This window comes from Tamandua tetradactyla, chromosome X (assembly GCF_023851605.1).
Source record: "Tamandua tetradactyla isolate mTamTet1 chromosome X, mTamTet1.pri, whole genome shotgun sequence".
In the NCBI taxonomy this organism is placed as follows: Eukaryota; Metazoa; Chordata; class Mammalia; order Pilosa; family Myrmecophagidae; genus Tamandua; species Tamandua tetradactyla.
The window spans coordinates 48,934,647-48,958,316 of NC_135353.1; the positions used below are offsets into that span (position 1 = coordinate 48,934,647).

Below are 23,670 nucleotides of genomic sequence, written 5' to 3' on the forward strand. Positions count from 1 at the left end.
GGTTGATAAACTGGAAGGCTGGTTAATTAAATCAACAGCCAGTTGATTGCAGCTGTGACTGATTACATCTGCGATCAATGAAGGCCTCCCGCAATGGGATAATCCAATCAGTTGAAGACTATTGAGGGAGAAGAGAGACTTTTTCTCTCTTTCTTCAGCCAGTGGGCCTCTCCTGTGGAGTTTAGCAAGACCATTCATCGGAACTGCCAGCTTCACAGCCTGCCCTGTGGATTTTGAATTCTTCCATTCCCAAGGTTGCATGAGACACCTTCATAAATCTCATATTTACAGATATCTCCTGTTGGTTCTGTTCTTCTAGAAAACCCTGACTAATACACCCACATAGCTAAAAATATCTTGAGAAAGAGGAATGACGTGGGAGATCTCACAGTACCTGACCATAAAGCATATTACAAAGTAGTAATGGTCAAAACAGCATGGTACTACCATAAAGATAGATATACGGGCCAATGGAACGAATTGAGTATTCAGAAACAGACCATCTCATCTGAGGACAAATGATACTTGATAAGGTGGGCAAGTTGACTCAACTGGGACAGAGCAACCTCGTCAACAAATTGTGCTTGGAGAACTGGATAGCCATATCCAAAAGAATGAAAGAGGACCCCTACCTCACATCTTATACAAAAATTAACTCAAAATGGATCAAAGACCTAAACAACAGAGCTAAGAACATAAAACTTATAGAAGAAAGCATAGGGAAATATCTTGTAGATCTTGTGATAGGCAGTGGTTTCCTAGACCTTATACTCAAAGTGTGAGCAATGAAAGAAGAAACAGATAAATAGGATCTCCTCAAAACTAAACAGTTTTCCGCATCAAAGTACTTTGTCAGGAAAGTAAAGGCAGCTTATGCAATGGGAGACAATATTTGGAAAATCCAGAAAGTATAAAGAGATCCTATAACTCAATAACAAAAAGACAAACAATCCAATTTTAAAACAGGCAAAAGACAAAGACAGACACTTTTCTGAAGATGAAATACAACTGGCTCAAAACATATGAAAAGACATTCAACTGACTGGCTATTAGGGAAATGCAAATCAAAACCACAAGGAGACATCACCTTAAACCTACTAGAATGCCCATTATAAAAAAAAGAACAGAAAACGAATAGTGCTAGAAAAAATGTGGAGAAAGAGGTACACTTATTCACTGCTGGTGGGAATGTCGAATGGTACAACCACTCTGGAAGGCAGTTTGGTGGTTCCTCAGGAAGCTAAGTATAGAACTGCCATATGATCCATTACTAGGTATATATTCAGAGGAACTAAAGGCAGGGACACAAGTGGACAAATGTACACCAACATTAATAGCATTATTCAAAATTACTAGGAGATGAAACAGCCCAAATGTCCATCAACATACAAGTGAATAAACAAGCTGTGGTACATACATACAATGGTATATTATGCAGATGAAGAAAGAATTAAGTCACCATGTTTCAAATATCATGAATTAAACTTGAGGACATCATGTTGAGCTAAATTAGCCAGAAACAAAAGGACCAACAGCATATGGTCTCATTAATATGAACAAACATTAATGAGCAAACTTTGACAGTTAAAGTTGAGAATACAGGTTTTCAGGAGATAGAAATGAAGTAGAGGTTGGGCATTTGATGCTGAAGGAGCAAAAAATGCTCAAAAGGGTTGATTGTATAGATTCAGAAATGGATAGCACATTACTATTTGATGGCAGCATAATATAAGTATACTGAACAAAGCTGAGTGTGAGTATGGGTGAAAGAGGAAGGCAAGGGGCATGTATGACACCAGAAGGAAAAATAGAGGATAAAAACTGGGACTGCATAGCTTAGTGAAACCTAGCGTGGACAGTGACAGTGATTAAATGTGCAAATATAAGAAAGTTTTTACCTGAGGTAGAACAAATGCATGTCAACATGGCAAGGTGTTGAAAATGGGAAGGCATATGGAAAAAATACAATAAATGCAAACCATAATACAATGTTATAGTAACATTGTATTATGCTTCCATTAAGTGTAACAAAGGCAATGTACCAAAGCTAAAAGTCAAAAAGTGTGGATATAAGGAAGGAGTGTGGGATTCTTGGGGTTGTTGTTGATGTTTCTTCTTTTTATTTTTAATTTTTTTCTTCCTCTTTCTTTGTGGTAGAAATCAAAGTGTCCTAAAATAGAATGTGATGGTGAATGCACAACTATGTGATTATACTGGGAATCATTAATTGTTTATTTAGGATGGATTGTATGGGGATGTGAATAAAAGTGTTTAAAAAATAAAAAGCAAGATGTAAGTGCTGGGGAAAATATGGAGAGAGAGTGAGATGTACCTATTCACTGTTGTTAGGGAAGTAGAGTGGTGGAGCACCTCTGGAGGGCAGTGTGGTGGTTCCACAGGAGGCTAAGTATAGGGTTGACATATGATCCCGCAACCCTATTAGTAGGTACACACGTAGAAGAACTGAAAGCAGGGGGATGAATGGACATTTTCATACTGGTGTTTAGGGCGGCAGTATTCCAGATTTGCGATGGATGGAGGTGGCATAAGGGTACATCAACTGATGAACAGAAGGGTGAACTGTGATGTATACATACAATAAAATATTGAGCAGTTGCAATAAGGAATGAAGTTGTGAGGTATGCAAGTACATGAATGAACCTTGAGGACAGTATGTTGATGAAATAAGCTAGAAACAAAAGACAACTATTCTAAGGCCTCACTAATATGGTCTAACTATAGCGTGTAAACTCTGAGAATTGCATTCAAGAGCATAGTTTATCAAGGGAAGGCTTATTATAAAGGTACCTAGATTGTAAGCTCTTACAGCTGTCACATCTATGCCAGACTTGTCATTTATTTCTAAATTCTGAGATTCTGAGCTCTTTGTGTATAACCTCATCTTTCCCTGGTACTTCTGGTATTTGTATGACATCTAAGACTAAGAGTTAGAATTCTTTAGCTATGAAAGTCAGCATTACCCAATACAGCAACTTAAAGCTGAAAAAGAGATCGGATTCCAATTAGAGATATGAATGAAGCTGATCTAGTTAGGATTAAGGTATATCAGACTAAAGGGTAAAGGATGATATTGACTGTGTTTTACAATAGCTTCTGTGTGAGACCAAAGGCAGAGATGTTTATTTGATGCAAAATTTGTATTTTCTGAACCATATTATCAATTTTATCCTGTATGGTCAGTTTATTTGAACACTATAATTACAAGGAACCTTGAGTAGAAAGTGAGATCTTGTTAGTTTGTACAGATTAATGTGATGCCCAGATAGATACCAGAATATTTTGAGCAGAAATTAAAAATGTATTAGTAAAGTCCCCTAGAAGGATTGGGGGGAAATGTAGAAATACTGAACTTCAACATTTGGGGAATTCCAGATATTCTCTCAAACAATGGGGACTGCCAATTCAATAGGCCACATCTTCAATCTTGGGGTTGCACTTATGAAACTTTCCTGCAAAGGAGGAGCTAAGCCTACATATAATGATGCCTAAGAGTCACTCCCAAAGAACCTCTTTTGTTGCTCAGTTGTGGCCTCTCTAAGCCAGCTCTGTAGGTGTGCTCACTGCCCACCCCCCTACATGGGACATGACTCCCAGGGGTGTCAATCTCCCTGGTAACATGGCACATGACTCCTGAGGATGAGCCTGGCCCTGGCATTGTGGGATTGAGAAAGCCTTCTTGACCAAAAGGGAAGACAAAATAAAGTGTCAGTGGCTGAGAGATTTCAAATAGAGTCGAGAGGTCGTTCAGAAGGATATTCTTATACATTATATAGACGTCCCTTTCTAGTTTTTAGTGGATTAAAATAGCCAGAAGGAAATCCCTGAAACTGTTGAACTACAATCTAGTCACCTTGTTTCTTGAAGATGATTTTATAACTACATAGCTTTTATGGTGTGATTATGTGACTGTGATAATCTTGTGACTGACACTCCCTTTATCCAGTGCATGGATAAATGCATAAGAAAATAAAAACAATAGGGATGGATAAGGGGTATGGGATGTTCTTGTGTTCTTTTTTATTTTTATTCTTATTTTTATTTGGGGGGTAATTAAAATGTTCCAAAATTGATTGATGATAATATGAACCACAGATTGTATACTTCGGATGATTATATGCTATATGACTATATCTCAACCTAATTGCATTTAAAAAGTCATTATAGTAATTATATGAATAATTGCTCAATAGGTACAGTGTTCTGCTTGGGGTGATGGAAAAGTTTCAATCATAGATAGTGGTGACGGTAGTATAACATTGTGAATATAATTAACACCACTCAATCGTACACTTGAAAGTGGCTACAATGATTAATTTTACATTCTATATATGTTACCAAATAGAACTGTATAACACATAGAGTGAGCCCTAATGTGAACTATGGATTAAAATCAATAATACAATTATAATATTCATCAATTATAAAAAAAAAGATATCACATAATGCAAAATGTTTAAGAATATGGAAAACTCTGTGTTGGGGAGGTGGGAGGTAGTATGTGGGAACACTACTTTCTGCATATTTCTTTATACCTATGACAGCACTAATATACAAATTAAAAAAGAAAAGAAAAATGCTATTATAGGGCAATGAAATGGTGGCTCAGTGGCAGAAATCTCGCCTGCCATGCCGGAGTTGCGGGTTCAATCCCCGGAGCCTGCCCATGCCAAAAAAAAAAAAGAGAAAGTTATTATAATAATCATGGATAGCAAAAATTAGAATATATTTTCCAGGCAAAAGTGAATTATGTAAAAATTACAACCAGATTAGAATTTGAATTATGGTCAAATCTAAACCTCCAAATCTATGGCTTCAGTAGTTCTACCTGTAGAATCCATTTGCAAGGTCTAGAGTCAGCAACAAAGAGGGACAGAGGAACAGAAAATACAGAACAAAACATCAGTAGCACAGAGTCAACTTACAGTCTGCTAAATTGTTTTCATGTACAGCTCTCTCACTAAGCAAAGATGTTTTATGGCAGCCACCACGTCCAATAGTAGCAAAGCACATCATTACAATAGAAACAGAAAGGGATCTGACATTTTAGTAAATCACTTCCTGTAACACCGCAATTATGACTAAATATGACATTCAGGTAGGTAGCTCATGAATCTGGGGAGACAGTAATAAAATGGAGGGAGACGTTTGAGAGTCAAAAGATCTTGATTTTCATTCAGCTTTTCCTGCAGGAGCGGTGAAACTGTCTTCAAAACGGCGCCTCTCTGAACCTTCCTCATTTTCCTCACTTATAAAATCATGGGGTCGGACTACATGATCTTTAAGATCATTTATTTTCAGTATCTATACACAATTTTATTGAAACAGAACAAATAACGTAGCAGCCTTCCTAGGCAGGACACCACCCTTCCCCAAGGCTATTTCACACAAGCTAGAAGCACTCAGTTTGGGCAGCAAGGGATTTGAGAAACAGTCATCTCTATATAGAAATCAGACTTTGCCCCAATAAATCTTTGCCTGTAAGATTTCTAAGATCTTTTCTAATAGTCTAAATACAGTTTGGGTTTCAACTTCTGGGAAGCCTTTTTTGGGGGGTGCGGGTGGGTTTGTGCATGGTCCGGGAATCGAACCTGGGTCTCCCACATGGGAGGTGAGCATTCTACCACTGAACCACCCATGCACCCTCTGGGAAGATTTTAAGATGCCTTTTAAAGAAGACGACAGTATCCTAAATATTTCACATGGAACCAAAAAGGAAATCAGAAATACAACTTCCCTAGTATTTTTTATATTTCTAAGAGGTGACAATTTAGAGTATGGGTCTACATTGATTTTCCACTTTAAAAAGACAACAGCTGCTAAAATAATGACTATATAGAACAGTGGTAATTACTCTACATCATACCTTTCATCTGAAGCCTCAAGTCCTTTGTAGCTAATAGCTAATTCTTTTAACGTCCTTTGGCGGTAAGAATCATTATCTATATCTTACATAACAGCAAACTGCCAGACTGCACTCAAATTTGTACAGGCAAGTCAACAGCAGGACTGGAATTAGAAGCTTTCCATTGAGTTAGAACAAAATGCAAAATCCTCACCATATACACGATCGCAATCACACTGCTCTAGCTACACTGGATTATCTGCAGTTCCTCAAACACCCAAAGCAAGCTCCTTCGGGGTCCTTTGCAATTCCTGTCCCCTTAGCCTAGATTCCTTTTCTCTCACACATCTACATAGTTCATTCCCTTACTTCTGTCAAGTCTTTGCTCTCCTCTGAAAGGTCTTCTATGACCACCTGCCCCCATTGCACCCTGTTTTTTTCATAGAATTATCCCTATCCAAATATATCTTATCTGTTGACTTACTTACTATCTGTCTCCTCTAAACTGTTAAGGTCCATGTTTCATCCACTGCTATATGCCCAGTACGTATAACAGTGTCTGGACTAAAAGTCTGCAAAATGAATGATGAATGAATGGTGCACCCAGATTCTCCAGCAGTTTCACCCAACAGGATGGTGTTTTCCTGTAGTGCCCATATTCTTCCTGCTCTTCTCCTTTATTTTTTCTAGGATGGTTGAAAATCCTCCACCTTACTCAAAGTGAGGAACACGGATCTTGACGAGCAGCCCACTTAAACTACCTAGAAGAAAACAAGAAAGGAAGCCAGAGGAGATGATTCTCCGGGATCGGAGCCTGCCAAGTCTCCTGAAGGCCTTGAGTTGTTTGGATGACTATCTTTTGAACATTTACCACATGGCCCTTTTTGGCATGGGAACAAAAGGCCTTTTGTCTTTCAGCTGACCCAAAGATGGGAGAAAGGCAGGGAGGGAAGTTTGAGTACCTAGTATCCTCAAAATAGGAAATTTTGTTATTTTATATAATGAATCTCTAGAATGCTTACCTATGTGTGTTATCTAGGGAATAATTATTTACTGCTAAATTACATGAACCAGAAGCCCAGAAAAAGTATGCTCAGAAGATTGAAATGGGGCAGGGGGAGACTTACTTGACTAATGTCTCAGACAGAAGAAAATGGAAAAGCCAGCAAGGAAAAGGAGAGTACGAGAGAGCAAGAGACAAACAGGGTGTCATAGTGGTTCTAAGTAAAGATGAAAGAAATGATGGGGAAGACTGATCAGAAACCTGAGTTGCAATTATTTATGCCAGAATGTCTGAACATAACCCTACTGAAGAACTCCTACCATTAGGCTGGCAACCTAATACATCACTCATTTCTCTCCACCATATCATTTTACAGTCTTATGAAGTTTCAGTATATTACATTGCTCCACGTTCTGGGAAACTAGTTAAAAATCAAGTAGCTTTTCTTAAATAATTGCTCCATATCCAGACACTGGAGATTTTCTAACTATTTAGTTTGAAGCAAAATCTAGTAGGAGAGGTCTGCAATCCAGTCTGCTTATTGCAGACAAATTTTTTCTATCAGATTTCAGCACATCACAGCCCTGCTCAAACTTCGAATGACCCTCAATTACCCATATGATAAGGCTCACATGCCTCATCCTTGGCATTGAGGCTCTCCTACTATTGTCCGGATTTGAAATGATAATTGCTAACATTTGTGGAGTGCTTACTTTGTTGTAGTCTCAAACTAAAGGCTTTCCTCATATCATATCATTTAAATCCCCCTAAAGACCCTGTATTATCAACACTATTATCAACCCCATGTTATAGAGGAGAAATTGAGGCACAGAGATACCAAAAGACCAAACCAACTTTATCCCCCATGACTATCCAACTTTATCTCATATGCCTTCCCTATACATATTGCCTGCCATGCTTACCTTTTCCTTTCTGGGTCCCTTCCTTGGAGGTGCTACCTCCTTCAGGAAGCCTTCTCTGATTCCAGGCCACGATGATCTAGACTCACACAGTACTTGGTCTCTGTACCACCTTTAAACAGTTACTTTTATTGTGTCTTACCTTTCCAAATAGATTTTGAGTTCCAAATCTTACACTTCTGTGGAGACCCAGAGCCCAGGTTCCCCCTCCATATTGAGAGTAAGTTGCTGCAGGTAGCTGTCTATGTGACTGGGACAGAAATTGAAGGTCAAGATCTCCTCAAGGAGGAATGAATGTACAGGTGGTATCATAAACCACTTATCCGGTAAAGCATTAAAACTCCTCTCCCCTGATCACTGTTGATAACAAATCTCCAACCCCTTGTGTCATGAGATCCTGCTGAAACTCTATTCACATACCCTATGGAATATCTTTGTCCTAAACCCTTATAAGTTGCCCCTTGCATTCCCATCTTTGCAGAGCACTATTTCCATTTTTTCTGGACAGCTGCCACCAGAGACCCTCTCCTGTTTCTAAGTCCTAATAAAACTCATGTCTGACTCTGTGCCTAGCTTATTCTTTGGTCTTGGGGCTGGCCTGACCTAAGCCCTCCAAGAGCTGTGTTGGAACATGTCTCTTTACTCTCTGCAATGCTAAAATCTTCTACTAACAAGGTATTCATTATATATCTGGTGATGTATTTGTTGATTCCTAATAGTGTCTGGCAGGTAGGAAGCATCAAATAAATGAGTTTTGAATGGTGTTCAATGAATGAGGGAAAATAAAACACTCTCACACACACACAAAAAAATTAAAATCTTTTACCATAAATGAGTGTAACCTGTTAGCTGTTCGACAGTCTGGTACACTAGAGAATACTACTGGATTAACATATCAAAAATAAATGATTTTCTTTTCCTTTTGTTCCAATAATAGCAACCGTAGGCTCCTAACAATTATTTTAATATCATATGTTCTTTCATAGGTAAAATTCCCTTTTGATTTGTTGTTCTCCCACTGCAGAGGGGTAAAATCCCTTCTTAAGAGTCAAAGAATAAGTAAGACTTCTGGACTCTGGATATAAAACAAATGGCTCTGTTTCATGAAAAAAAAAGGGGGGGGGCACCAGAAGTGAGTCATACATCAAGCAGTTGAACTTGCAACCCCGATAACATAAGCAAGGCATTTCAGCGTTTAATTGCTCAGAACAGGGAGGAGAGAACTAGAGGAATGTGACCAAACTGAGCCAAGAAGATGCATAAAGGTGGGTGTCTAAGGGGTTGGCCAAGAATCTGCACACAGCTATTTTTTCCCATGAAAAAACACTCTCAAGATAAGATTCTTCCTTATTCCATATATCATTACATCCCTTAGGAAAAATAGTTTTAAATACCAGAGGAAGGTCATGTCCAATATCATAGCTAGTCCATACTAAATTCCTTCACTGATATGGAAAGAAGCTGTAAAAAGCAGATGTCTCCAGCAGCTACTTGAGAAAGAGATTGTAAATGAATAGGTTTCTGTGAGGGCTAGAGTTTCTGTGTAAGAAATTATTCATCCTGTATGATATCTTAAATTTCTCTCTAATATTTTTCCAGAATTTTGAAGAACGGCAATGTAGGGGTGATGTCATTAACTAGAAAATACTAATTGAGGAAATTACTTGCCTAGGATAAGGCTTGTCCTGTTTTAACATGAACACCAAGAATAAAGAAAATTACAAGCTCTGAGTAAAATGGTCAGCACAGTTCTCCTCATCCTGGACGACCAACAGAGCTTTTGTAAGAGCTGGGTGATGCCAGCAAATCCTCAGTGAAAGGAAGTCCTCAGGCAGTGTGAACTGAAACTTGGGGAGTGATGCACGTTATTAGTGGCTCTCCTGTTATTTGGGTTCTGTGGGGCTAAGTGTTTCTGTGAACAACGGGGATACTCAGCAAGAACTTCAGAGAGAATAATGACAACTGCAGAATGGTGCAGATTATATCTTCATAACTGACCAGAGCGAGGGAAAAGATGAATACTGGGGAAAATGCAAACCTTTATTCCATAAATATGGGGTCTTTATCTTCCAATATGAAGAGCTCAGCTTAGTTTCTGCACCAGCCACTTTCTTTCTCTGGAGTCCATCACCATTGATTTGCATGCATGTTCTTACAAGACCCTCTGGCAGTTAGCTAAGGAGGTTTGACTTTCTTAAGCAGCCCATATATAAATTACTATGGCCACATTATTTATATACATAATAGACCATATGGTTGCTTTCTCAAAAGACCTTATAAAGTAGGAGTTTTCTGATTCCCTTTTATTAACTGTACTTTATTGTCTTTCCTCCATTTTTTTTTTGACATCTTCTCATGATATTTTTTTCTCCCTTCCTATTAGATCCCTAACTTCTGACAGTTAAAATGTCCAGGAGAAAGACTCAGACTTGTTTATAAAAACAGTTTAAATTTGTGTATCATTTCAAACTTTCCAAAGGACTGATTCTATGTAACTTTAAAGATTCAGAAAATTTAAAATAAAGTCCTCATTCTAAAAGGCATCAAGCTGTCCAGTTTTATTCCCTATAACCCCCAAAGAGATATGCCTCAAGGAGGTTAAAATACAATAGGAGGGAAGAAGCATGGCTTTTATAGGCCGGATTTGCCAATGAGTCATCATTAATACCCAGATACTACTACTGTAGCTTCCTGGCTACTCTGCTGGCAATTTACAGGGGCTATTATGACTTCAATTTTCTGGTCCAGATTGGGGAGTAACTTTGGTAGTTTTAGCCATCAGCACAGGGCCATAGGTCACAGAAAGCGAGAGCACAGAAAAACTATAAATGTAACCATTCCAAGTTTCAAACAATTTCAACAATGGTGACCTAAATAATAGTTAACACATAATTCTTACAGGAAGAGAAAATCTTGGCAAAATCCCTCAGATGCTGACGGAACCTTCTTCTCTTATCCATTCTAGCTGGGATAAACCCTGAAATACAATACTATGGTTATGGCTTAGGAGGTGAAACCAGAAGAGCATAGGATGTAGATTCAACTCCCAGAAATGCATGATGATGGCGAATAGCAGGAATAAATAAAATTAGTAACCAGAGACAATTCCCAAACCTCATAATGGCCTGTACAGGTCAAATTCTTCCCTATTACCTTTTTTCAGATTACATAGCATCATATGGCCCTCTTGGTTTGCTCCCCTTTTCCTTTCTTTGTCTACAGTTTGGATTAAAAGTTTTAAAAAGAGGTAAGTGTTTTTATGATATGTGAACCACATCTTACTAAAAAGAATAAAAACAAGTAGCTAAAATATGAGCAGCTACGGATAAAAAGAGGAAACACGAAAAGTCTAGCTTGGTGGCCACAAAGCAACAATTAGCTGGAAACAGGTTGCCTCAGAGCCACTACCTACTTCAAGAATTTATGAAGTTTGCAACTGTGGGAACAGAAAAGACAAACTGAATAATCAATCTCTGAATAACTAATTGTATTAGTTTCCTATGACTGCTGTAACAAATTACCACAAACTTAGTGGCATAAAACGTCGCAAATTTATTATTTTAAAGTTCTGTGCATTAAATGTCTGTTGTGATTCTTACTGGATTAGAAATAATGGCATTGGCAGAGCTGCATTCCCTTATGATGGCTCCAGGGGTGAATCTGTTTCCTTGCATTTCCAAGCTTTTAGCGGCCACCCACATTCCTTGGCTCATGCTCCCTTCCTCCATCTTCAAAACCAGCAACACAGCATCTCTCTAATCATTCTTTCATAGTCACATCTCTTTCTTTGACCTTCCCTTCCTGCCTCCCTCTTGCACTTAAACTCTTTATTTTGAAAAAAATATCAAATGTATAGGACAGTTGCAAAAATAAAACAAATCCCATAAAGTAAACTCCAACATAGCCCCAGTCCCCCAAATACCCAGATGTAACAACTTTAACATTTTGTCACCTTTGCCATATCTACCTATCTACCTACTACCGCCAACCTACCTACCAATTCTTTGAACATCTGACAGCAGGTTGCACTTACTGCGCTCCTTAAACACATAACATTTCCATGTACATTTCCTACAAACAAGGACTTTAGTAATCATCTTAAGGACAGTTATCAAAGACAAGAAATTTAACATTGATATAAAGCTTACATTCTATATCTCAACTTTTTCATATATCCCAAAAACGTCCTTGTGAGCCTTTTTTCTTCCTTTCTTAGATTCCAATCAGGATCACGCACTGCACTTAATTGTCATTATCTCTTTTGTTTCTCTTTCTTTTTTAAATTATGGAAACATATTTACAACATAAATCTTCCAATCTCAGCCCCTCCAAATCATACCATTCAGTGGGATTAGTCATATTCAATGCTGCAGTATGCTCTGCACCATCTATTACTAGAACTTTCCCTTTGCCACAAACAGGAACTATACACTCATTTCTCTTTAACTCCTTGACCCACCCCCACCCCAGTAACCTATACTCTTCCCTTTCTCTGAGTTTGCCTATTCTGATATTTTCTTTGTGGTTACCATAGGGCTTAAATTTAACATCCTAAATCTATAATAATCCCATATGTTTTGATGCCAACTCAACAACTTCAATAGCATCCATAAATGTTCCTATACCCCTGTGCCCCTACTGCCTTGATGTAGTTTCTTGTCACCAATTACATATTTATATATTATGAGACCATAAAATGATTTATTCTTACATTTTATGCATTTGCCTTTTAAATGCCATAGAAAAAAAGTGGAGTGATAAATCAGTAATACTGGTACAATAGTACTGGTATTTCTATTAACCCATGTCATTATTTTTACTGGAGATCTTTATTTCTTTGTGTGGCTTCAGTAAACTGTTTAGCATCCTTTTCGTTCAACCTGCAGAACTCCCTTTGACATTTCTTGCTAGGGCAGCTCTAGTGATGACAAAGTCCCTCATCTTTTGTTTATGTGAGAACGTCTTAGTCCCTCCCTCATTTTTGGGGGGGTGGCATGGGCTCAGCAAGTGAGATTTCTTGCCACTGAGTCACTGTTGCACCACACGCTCCCTCATTTTTTTCTTTTTTTAAATTAATTTTTTAAAAAAATATAACAACAGACAAACACAAACATTCTTAACTTGTGATCATTCCATTCTACATATATAATCAGTAATTCACAATATCATCATAGTTGCATATTCATCATGATCATTTCTTACAATATTTGCACCAATTCAGAAAAAGAAATAAAAAGACAACAGAAAAAAATTCATACATACCATACCCCTTACCCCTCCCTTTCATTGATCACTAGCATTTCAATCTAAATTTATTTTAACATTTGTTCCCCCTATTATTTACTTTTATTCCATATGTTCTACTCCTCTGGTGACTTGGTAGATAAAAGGAGCATCAGACATAAGGTTTTCACAATCACACAGTCACATTGTGAAAGCTGTGTCATTATTCAATCATCATCAAGAAACATGGCTACTGGAACACAGCTCTGCATTTTCAGGCACTTCCCTCCAACCTCTCCACTACATCTTGACCAACAAGCTGAAATTTATTTAACGCATAAGAATAACCTCCAGGATAAGCTCTTGACTCTGTTTGGAATTTCTCAGCCACTGATACTTTATTTTGTCTCATTTCACTCTTCTCCCTTTTGGTCGAGAAGTTTTTCTCAATTCCTTGATACTGAGTCTCAGCTGATTCTAGGATTTCTGTCCCACGTTGCCAGGAAGGGCCACACCCCTGGGAGTCATGTCTCACGTAGACAGGGGGAGGGAAGAGAGTTTGCTTGTTGTGTTGGCTGGAGAGAAAGGCCACATCTGAGCAACAAAAGAGGTTCTCTTGGGGGTGACTCCTAAACTTAATTTTAAGCTTAATTTTAAGTAGGCTTGACCTATCCTTTGTAGGGTTAAGTTTCATATGAACAAACCCCAAGATTGTCCTCCCTCATTTTTGAAAGGTAGTTTTTCCAGATATAGGATTCTTGGTTGGCAATTATTTGCTCTCAGTACTTCAAGTGTCTTGCCACTACCTTCTTGTCCCTATGCTTTCTGATGAGAAATCAGCACTTACTCCCTTGTATGTTGCATGTTGCTTCCTTCTGTCTTGTGGCTTTCAGAATTCTCTCTTTATCTTTGGCATTCATCAGTTTGATTATAACATGCTGTAGTGTGGGTTCATTTGGGTTTATCCTGTTTGGAGATAGTTGAGCATCTTGGACATGTATATTCATATCTTTTGTAAAATTTTAGAAGCTTTCAACCATTATTTCTTTGACTATTCCCCCTGCCCCTTTCTCTCTTCTCCTTCTGAGACTTCCAAAATGTGTATATTGGTATGCTTGATGGTGTCCCACAGGTTCCTCAGGCTCTGTTCACTTTTCTTCATTCTTTTTTTCTTTCTTCTCCTCAGACTGATCAATTCATGGGCACTATCTTCAAAGTTCACTGAATTTTTCTTCTGTTGGCTCCAAGGTGCTGTTGAACCCCTCTAGGGAATTAACTTCTGTTACTTTGGCCTTCAGTTCTGCTTGTTTCCTTTTCATAATTTCCAGTTCTCTAGTGGTATTCTCTTTGTGTTCCTCTATCATTTTCCTGATGTCCCTTGGGTCCTCATCCATGTTTTCCCTTAGCTTTTTAAGCATATTTAGGGCTATTTTTAAAAAGCCTTTGTCTGGACTGTCCCAGATCTAATTTTCCCCATTGATGGGTTCTAATACTTTAATCTTCTTTGCCTGGGTCATTGCTTTCTCTTTCTTTGTATGCTTTGTGATCTTTCGCCGAAACTTAAACATTCTAATGCGTTATCACTTGAAGTTAGACTCTGAGGCATTTGCTCCTTAAACTTGTATTCAGCTAGTGTTGTGAGAGCTTTCCTTTAATGCCAGGAGTCAACAACAACAATAACAAAAAACACCTTTCCCAGTCTTTTCAGATTGACCTGTGTGTGTGCTCTCCTTCAGAGGTTATCCACACAATAATTGAGAAAATAATTCTACCACATTTTTTTGGGAGGGTGCACGGTCCAGGAAAGAAAATAACTCTAGAACAAAGCATACGGGTCTTCCTAGTCTTTTCTGTGCATGCATCTTGTCTTGGGCATGCACGGTTGGCCCCAGGAATTTCCCTATTTACACGGGTATGAATGTTCCCTCTTCTCTGGGGAACAGTTTCCTTACTATCCTGGGCACTGTACTGTATGTCTTAGAGCCATCAATCCCTTGCACTAGGCAATACAATTTGATTGCTCTCCCAAAACGTTCTGTAGGAGAATTCCAGGAGCTGCCTTCTAAATGCAGGGTAAGTTCTGTGATGGCAAGTCCCACAGGCCACCACCAGATTGGGCCAGACATACATGCTACGAGTAAGTGAACAAGGGTTACTCTGCTCCCTTTGGAACCAGAACTAGGGATCCACACTGGTGGGGGTGTGGGAGTGGGGAGTAGCTGCATGCCAAGCAGGTGAGTGGTGGAAGAGGAGCCAGTCAGACTGCTATGAGATCCTACCCCTTTTAAATAACCTGTTACTTGATTCAGGACTTACCCTGTTACTGCAGGCCTTTAACTGTTTTGTAGAACTTTGAGAAAGATGTTTCTGCAAGTTCTTGCTGGTTGTTCAAAGATTCTGTGGGGGCTGGAACCCTGAAGCTTCTCACTCTGCCATCTTGATCTGAGTGGGGACGCTTCACTCTTCCAGTTTTAAAGACACTTGTGATTTCATTGGAGCCACCTGGATAATCCAGGACAATCTCCCTATCTGCTGATTGGCAATTTTAATTCCCCTTTGCCATTTAAGATAATATATGTACAGCTTCCAAGGAGTAGGATATGGATACATTTGGGGGTCATTATTCTGCCTACTATACTATACTACAGATCAATCTGAATTTAACAAAATTATGAAAGAGAACCTAAAGCAGTCATTTTTTACAAGTAACTATATTTTGATTTATAATATATGGGCTCCTGGAAAAGTTTCATATAAAGCAAACTACATTTAAAGGCATTAGAGAATTTCACTAATCCTGTGGTGAATTGTTTTGCAAAGATATTAATTCCTTAATGTCTTGTTTCATCAATTCAAATTTCCATACATTATATCTGCTTAATGTTGGGCCTAAAGCTTAAATCTGGGTAGAACATTTTAATATTTTGAGAATGTTAGGGGGAAGGAATGGAATCAAATCTATAGAACCATTTTCTGATAATCTGCACAAAATTAGAACCTTCACACATGAATTTTTGAACCTCATCTCTCTGATGGTAGATACATTAAAATATAAAGACTTGAGTCACACTGCTCACCAGTGAGTACCTATAGCGGACTGGTTAAGAGCATAGGCTGTGGTAGCAGCCTGCTTAAGTTCAAATCACACCTCCAAAAATTTGTAGCTATTTAACCTTGGGTTAGTCTTTGAACTTCTCTGTGCCTCATTTCCATTTCTCTAAACTACGAATAACAACCAGACCTATCTCAGAGTTTCCTAGAGAATTAAATACGATTCAGAATATGAAACATGTAGTGTGCTGCCTGGTGCATGCTAAGTTCTCAATAAATGATTTATCTTATTATCATCACATGCTGAGATCCATGCTTAGATGTCGGAGACACAGCCAAATATACAAATTGGACTCACTATTTTCAGGACTTGCAAATGAAAGTGAGAACAGGTCAGAACGAAATAAAGGGAAAGCAGCGGGCAAAATATTAAATGAATTTAAAATTTGAATCTCTCCTTGATAGACATTCATGGATTCTGCTTGCATGCTATGTGAAAAATAGAATGACCTTTAATATTTAATGCAAGGGTGAGTCATCCTCAGAGAAACATATCAGCTTATACTGAATATCTGATATATTCGGTTTCAGAGAATAATTTGATTTTCTTTTCAGAATCCTAACATAGCTTATTTTTTCTCTTTGGATTTTAATGGCTTTTCACGGCCTCCCAAACAAAAGTTAATCTTATGTCTAAGGCATCCAAGGTCCTGCACAATTTTATCACTTTCTATGTTTCTCCTTTTGCCTTGCATAAACCCCTTAGGCAAACTCACTATTCTTGCCAAATACAAGACTTTGTAGCTAGGCTATTCTGAAAGAAGTAAGGGGATTGCTTGAACAGAAGCTAATTTGACCTATTTCTTCTCTTGACTGGAGGCTACTGGCAACCAGGGACCCCACCTTAGATATTGATATATTTCCCCATAGGGACCAGCACATAATAGATACCTAATTATTAGTTACTGAATAAATGAGATACCCTTTACCCTTCCACTCATTATATTCCTTTCTTATTCAGTAACCTTTGATAATCCCCCATTTTTTTTCAGAAATAGTTTCTTCATTTAACTGACAGCCTTTTTTTTAACTCATAGCATCTAATATTTATTGACTGCCAAATGTTCCATGAACTTTTTATTTTTTATTAATTAATTAAATTTTTTGCTTGGTCAGGCACGGGGAATCGAACCTACATCTATGGTATAGCAGACAAGAATTCTGCCACTGAGCCACCGTCACACCACCCTTTACAAAAAGATTTTATTCAGAAATATCCATACACATACAGTCCACTGATTAGAATAAAATCAGTGGCTCACAATATCATCACATAGTTGTGTATTCTTCACCATGCTCATTTTTAGAACATATGCATCACTCCAGAAAAAAGAAACAAAAAAGAAAAACCTCATACATACCATACCCCTCACCCCCCCCTCTCATTGATCACTAGTATTTCCATCTACCCAATTTGCTCTTTTTTCCCCCTATTACTTATTTATTATCGATATTTTTTACTCATCTGTCCATACCCTAGATAAAAGGAGCTTGAGACACAAGGTTTTCAGAACCATACAATCACACTGTAAAAGTTACATGTTTATACAATCATCTTCAAGAACCTAGGCTACTGAGTGGGGACAACCAAAGCAATAGGCCGAGCCCCTAATGTTGGGGTTTGTTCACATGAAACTTAACCCACAAAGGATAGGCTAAGCCTACTTAAAATCAGGCCTAAGAGTCACCCACAAGAGAACCTCTTTTGTTGCTCAGACGTGGCCCCACTCTCTCAGCCAACACAACAAGCAAACTCACTGCCCTCCCCCTCTCTACATGGGACATGACTCCCAGGGGTGTGGACCTTCCTGGCAATGGGGGACAGAAATCCTAGAATGAGCTGGGACTTAGCACCAAGGGATTGAGAAAACCTCGACTGAAAGGGGGAAGAGTGAAATGAGACAAAACAAATTGTCAATGGCTGAGAGATTCCAAACAGAGTCAAGACGGTATCCTGGAGGTTATTCTTATCCATTAAATAGATATCACCTTTTTAGTCAAGGCGTAAAGGCTGGAGGGAACTGCCTGAAAATGTAGAGCTGTGTTCTAGTAGCCATGTTTCTTGAAGATGATTGTATAATGATATAACTTTCATAATGTGACTGTGTGATTGTGAAAAAAAAAAGAATTTAGGCTACTGGAACACGGCTCAACAGTTTCAGGTACTTCCCTCTAACCACTCCAATACACCATAAAGTAAAAAGTGTATTCTATATAATACATAAAAATAGCCCCCCCCCACCCTGACTCTATTTGAAAACTCTCAGCCACTGAAACTTTATTTTGTCTTACTTCTCTCTTCCCCCCTTTGGTCAATTCCAATGCTGGGTTCCAGCTCATCTATGGGAGTCAGGTCCCACATTGCTAGGGAGATTTACAACCCTGGAGATCATGTTCCATGTAGAGGGGAGAGCAGTGCCATCACCTGCCAACTTGGCTTAGAGAAAGAGGCCACATCTGAGCAACAAAAGAGGTTTCCTGGGGGGTGACTCTTAGGCATAATTATCAGTAGGCTTAGCCTCTCCTTTGCAGGAATAAGCTTCACTGGGGCACTGTTTTAGTTTGCTAACTGCTGGAATGCAATATACCAGAAATGGAATGGTTTTAAAAAAGGGGAATTTAATAAGTTGCTAGTGTACAGTTCTAAGGCTGAGAAAATGTCCCAATTAAACAAGTCTATAGAAACGTCCAATCTAAGGCATCCAGGGAAAGATACCTTGGTGCAAGAAGGCCAGTGAAGTTCAGGGTTTCTCTCTCAAGTGAGAAAGTACATGGTGAACACAGTCAGGGCTTCTGTCTTGGCTGGAAGGGCACATGGCAAACACGGTGTCATCTGCTAGGTTTCTCTCCTGGTTTCTGGTTTCATGAAGCTCCCTGGTAGGCGTTTTCCTTCTTCATCTCCAAAGGTCGCTGGCTGGCGGACTCTGCTTCTTGTGGCTATGTCATTCTGCTCTGCTCTCTCTGCATCTTTCATGATCCAAAATGTTTCCTCTTTTATAGGACTCCAGAAACTTGTCAAGACCCACCCAAATGGGCAGAGACATGTCGTCACCTAATCCAGCTTAACAACCACTCTTGATTAAATCACATCTCCAGGGAGATGATCTGATTAGTTTCAAACATACAGTATTGAGTAGGGATTATTCTGCCTTTATGAAATGGGATTATGACTAAAACATGGCTTTTCTAGGGTCCATACATCCTTTCAAACCAGCACAGGCACACCCCAAGATTGAGGGCCCAGCCTCAATCTTTGAATTGGTTGTTCCCACTGCTTGCGAGAATATCAGGAATTCCCCAGATGGGGAAGTTGAATATTTCCTCCTTTCTCCCCAGTCCCCCAGAGGTGACTTCGCAAATACTTTTTTATTCTCTGCCCAAGTTACTCTGGGATATATCAGGGCATCACACTAACCTGTACAAACCAACAAGTCTCACGCCCTATTCAAGATTCCATGTAATTATGGTGTTCAAGTAAACTGACCACACAAGTTAAATTAGATAATGCGTTACCCAAAATATAAATTTTGCCCCAAATAAACATCCCTCCCTTTCATCTTGCACAGAAATTGAAGTTTTTAAATATGGACCATATCATCCTTTATCCTCTATTCTGATTTACCTTGGTCCTATCCAGATCAGCTTTGTTCATATTTCTAGACGAAGCCTGATTACTTTTTCAGCTTTTCTAACAGTTGACAGCCTCCTATTTTAAACTTCCTTAGTCCAAAGGCTGTAATTACATTTCCCTAAAAGTTGTACTTCCTAATTTATTCTGAGGTTTTGGATTTTTAAAATTTCACACATCTGTAAGAATACTCTTATTAGAGAAGACGCTTTTTTTTTGCTAGAGCTCATTCTAAAAAAAATATTATTTTGAGACAAGCTACTTGTGACATTATCCTTAAAATAATGAAATGATAAAATAGCTACTTCTTACCTTCATGGTAACCGTGATGGTGCTATTTACATTTGCTTTATGTAACCAGCCTTGTTTAATCACACCACCCTTCTGAGAACACAAAGAAGATGAGTCCTGAAACAGAGCAAAACAATAAAATAACAACCAGTCAGACATCCAATCAGACTTTGAGGGTGGGGGGTGAGCACAGAACCCTGCAGTTTGCAAATACCAGATCTGTTGGACGGTGTTTTGGATGGCTAAGGGGAAGACTTTGGAGGAACTGTGAAGAGATTGATGACGAAGTCCTGGAGTGTTTGAAGAGACTGTTGGTGTAAATGGAACTACTACCAATCTTGACAAAGGAGGACACAAAAGGGAAAAAAATGGAGTTTGCAGAGTGAGAACCATGGAAGCTCGGGTCTGAAGCCAAAAAACCTCGGCCAGGAGAGTGGACCCACCCATATACATGGAGAGGGTGAGTTTACCCTGAAGGGCGAGGATGAGTTTCCCCTCTCATTGCAGTGGAAGAGGTGTGCAGTCTCGGGCCTTGGAAAAGGCGTAGCACGCTCCTTGGGGGACTGGGAGAGCCTGGCTGCCACCATGTGGAGGGGTTGAGCGTGTGCCCCAGAAATGGCAGAGAGCCCAGGGGTGGCCCTGATGCCTGGAGAGAGTGGAGCCAAGAGGTGGTCTCCTTGATGTTCCCCGAGGTTGATCTGGAAAGAGGCGGGCCACTGCATGGTCCCTTGGAAGGGGTGGGACTGCCACTTTCTAAAGCCGAAGCATGAATGACTTTCAGACTTTGAAATCCAATGGTGTTTGCCTGCAGGTTCTCCTTCCAGTTTCTCCCTATGGATCCAGTGTTTATCCTCCTTTGCATATTGGTATCAGATAACTTGTTTTGAGAGTCACAGGCCCACAGCAAGAAGAGAAGTTTTTGCACCTGTTTAAGGTGATGCTAGAAGTTGCCAAGTTGACAAGGGGTGGACATGTGATAGTTAGATTCAGTTGTCAGCTTGGCCAGGTGAGCATACCTAGTCTTGTTGCTGCGGACATAAGCCAACGGTACGTGAACCTCATCTGTTGCCAATTACATCTGCAGTCAGCTAGGAGGCGTGTCTGCTGCAATGACTGACGTTTGACTTAATTGGCTGGTGCTTAAATGAGACAGTGCAATGTAGCACAGCCTAAGCAGTTCGGCATTCCTCATCTCAGCACTTGCAGCTCAGCCCAGGCCTTTGGAGATGCAGAAAGAAGTCACCCCGGGGAAAGTTGTTGGAACCCAGGGGCCTGGAGAGAAGACCAGCAGAGACTATCCTGTGCCTTTCACGTAAGAAAGGACCTCAGTGGAAAGTTAGCTGCCTTTCCTCTGAAGAACCAACAAAATAAATCCCCTTTTATTAAAAGCCAATCCGTCTCTGGTGTGTTGCATTCCGGCAGCTAGCAAACTAGAACACAGGCTCTGCCCCATTTCCTAATTAAACTATAAAGTCCCCCTTCTCCCTGAAGATTACACCTGAAATTGTTGACTGTAGAATGAAAGGCTCTGTGTTATGCACACAGTAGGCACTCAGTATCTGCTGAGTAATAAAGGAAGACCTTCTGCATTATGTAAACAAAGTACCCCTCAATATGTGACAAGAATCTGGGACATCTGTGCCCAAGAGTGATCAATCAGGCAGGAGCGCAAAGATGAATCACCAAATCACATGACCTACATAGGCAATGCAGCTCCACAAGCATGTCCCACAGGTGAAGGAAACACGTTTTATAACCAAATCAAAACCTGTTTCACTTATTTTACTAAATCTCATTTGGAAATGCAATGTTTAAAAAAAAATTTTAAACAGTTTGAAAGCCAGCCACAGATCATTCAAAAACAATTCTTTTCCTCATTATATCTTAAGGAATTCCCTTGAAAATCTCTCTCTGCAGAAATGACCTTGAAGAAACCAGTGCAATTGCCTCCACCCTTACCTCATCTTTCTCACAGTCCTCATCAATCTCAAATACATGATTGGGAATCTTTTCTGGTCTCAGAGATTTGCTGAAAAATGCAAGAGAATTGTCTTAGACACTGAGCCGAATAGATAAAAAGCAATGCAAGATGAGTAGACAACGATTCTTTCTTTCACAACAAAGAAAATGCCAACTCATAATGAGAAATCCTTTTCTTCTTTCCAAACTCAGCTTCTCTCCTATGATTAAACTTACATCACTTTTTTTTGTTTTTTTGTTTTGTTTTGTTTTTTGGCATGGGCAGTCTTCAGGAATCAAACCCGGATCTCTGGCATGGCAGGCAAGAATTCTGCCACTGAGCTACCATTGCACCACCCAAACTTACATTAGTTTTTATATAAGGACTCCTACATGTGTAGTCAGCAGCAAAGAAATAACTCAGCCCAGGTACTCAGTGCCTACTGAGGGAATGTAGAATTTGCTAAGGAATATGTGACATAGTTTTTAGCTGTGGCAGAACAGTATGCTATCTTTCCCTATGTCATAAAGCAGCATAGTGCAATTCTGGCTCTCCCATTTGTTTTCCATATGACCTTGGACTCATCACCTTGGCTCTTTAGGATTCAGTTTTCTGTAGGGCTTTGAAAACTATAAAAGGCTGTACAATTTTCTATTTCTTCACTATTCTTTCTAAAGCATTCCACATGATACCCTGTGAGGTTAGCAGTATTATAGATGAGAAAAGTGAGTTTCAAAACTGGCCCAAGGTCATCAGGCTAATTTGCAACAGAAAGTAGAACTGAAACCCTACAGTCAAGTTCCTAGGCCTGAGTGCTCACAGCAGTCCTCCAACCCAACTGAGAGAGACACACTTTTTTTTTTTCTTTCCGCATGGGCAGGCACCACAAATTGAACCCAGGTCTCCAGCACGGCAGGTGAGAACTCTGCCACTGAGCCACCATGGCCGGCTAGAGAGACACACTTTTGCAAACATGTTCTTGTGGGCCTGAAAACCAATGTTCTAAATGAAAAACAACAGGAAATGACATATTAAATATAATCAATTCTATCATCAAGATGAGTCAACGACAGGATCATATCTAACAGCTTGATGCTTATCTTACTACAAAAGGAAAAAGGGGCAAAAATATGACAAGTCAAAAGGATTAAAACAACAAATCTAAAAAAAATAAAGAGTCCTCCAAGCTGATGCAAAGATCAAATTTACATGTAATTATTGCTATATCTCTGAGTGGTGAAAGACCATGCTGGAAGTAGGAGGCATTTAACATTATTATTTGCCCCTGAAAAGTGTGATGCAGATTATTAACCCAGTTTCTAGAACAGCAGACCATGAAAAATGAATGGCAGGCCACATGAAGGCTGACTGCAGGCATACTTTGAGGACTCAACTTATTGGCAGTTATTGTGCCAGAACTGCCAGTTATTGAGATTTGTTTTCAGCATTCAAAATTCAGGAGAAAGTGATAAGTAACAATAAGACAAGCTACTATGAGAATTGCTAAAAATTTTTTTCAAAGGATGTCCTAGCATCATCAAATTGAACCTAGTATCTTCTACCTTTTTCATTGATACCACTAGAAAATGGATACTACATTATCTAGAATCAAAGAAAGATTATTTCATTGCTAAGGTAGATGTACCAAAGCCAAAAAGAAACATATATTTT

The 23,670-nt window shown here is 39.2% G+C and overlaps 1 protein-coding gene and 1 non-coding gene across 3 annotated transcripts in view; both read right to left on the bottom strand.

Annotated features, from left to right (window-relative positions):
- DOCK11 (dedicator of cytokinesis 11) overlaps positions 1–23,670 on the bottom strand; it is a 218,988-nt gene that overhangs the window by 137,590 nt on the left and 57,728 nt on the right. For both annotated transcript variants that reach the window (XM_077146576.1, XM_077146575.1), the window contains exons 5-6: positions 21,999–22,068; positions 20,061–20,156 (exon numbers count right to left, since the gene is read on the bottom strand). In XM_077146576.1, the coding sequence (XP_077002691.1) occupies positions 20,061–20,156; positions 21,999–22,068 (166 nt within the window). The remainder of the gene's footprint in view (positions 1–20,060; positions 20,157–21,998; positions 22,069–23,670) is intronic.
- Positions 5,589–5,659, bottom strand: TRNAG-CCC (transfer RNA glycine (anticodon CCC)). Its single transcript has one exon. It is a non-coding gene; the product is annotated as a tRNA-Gly (tRNA).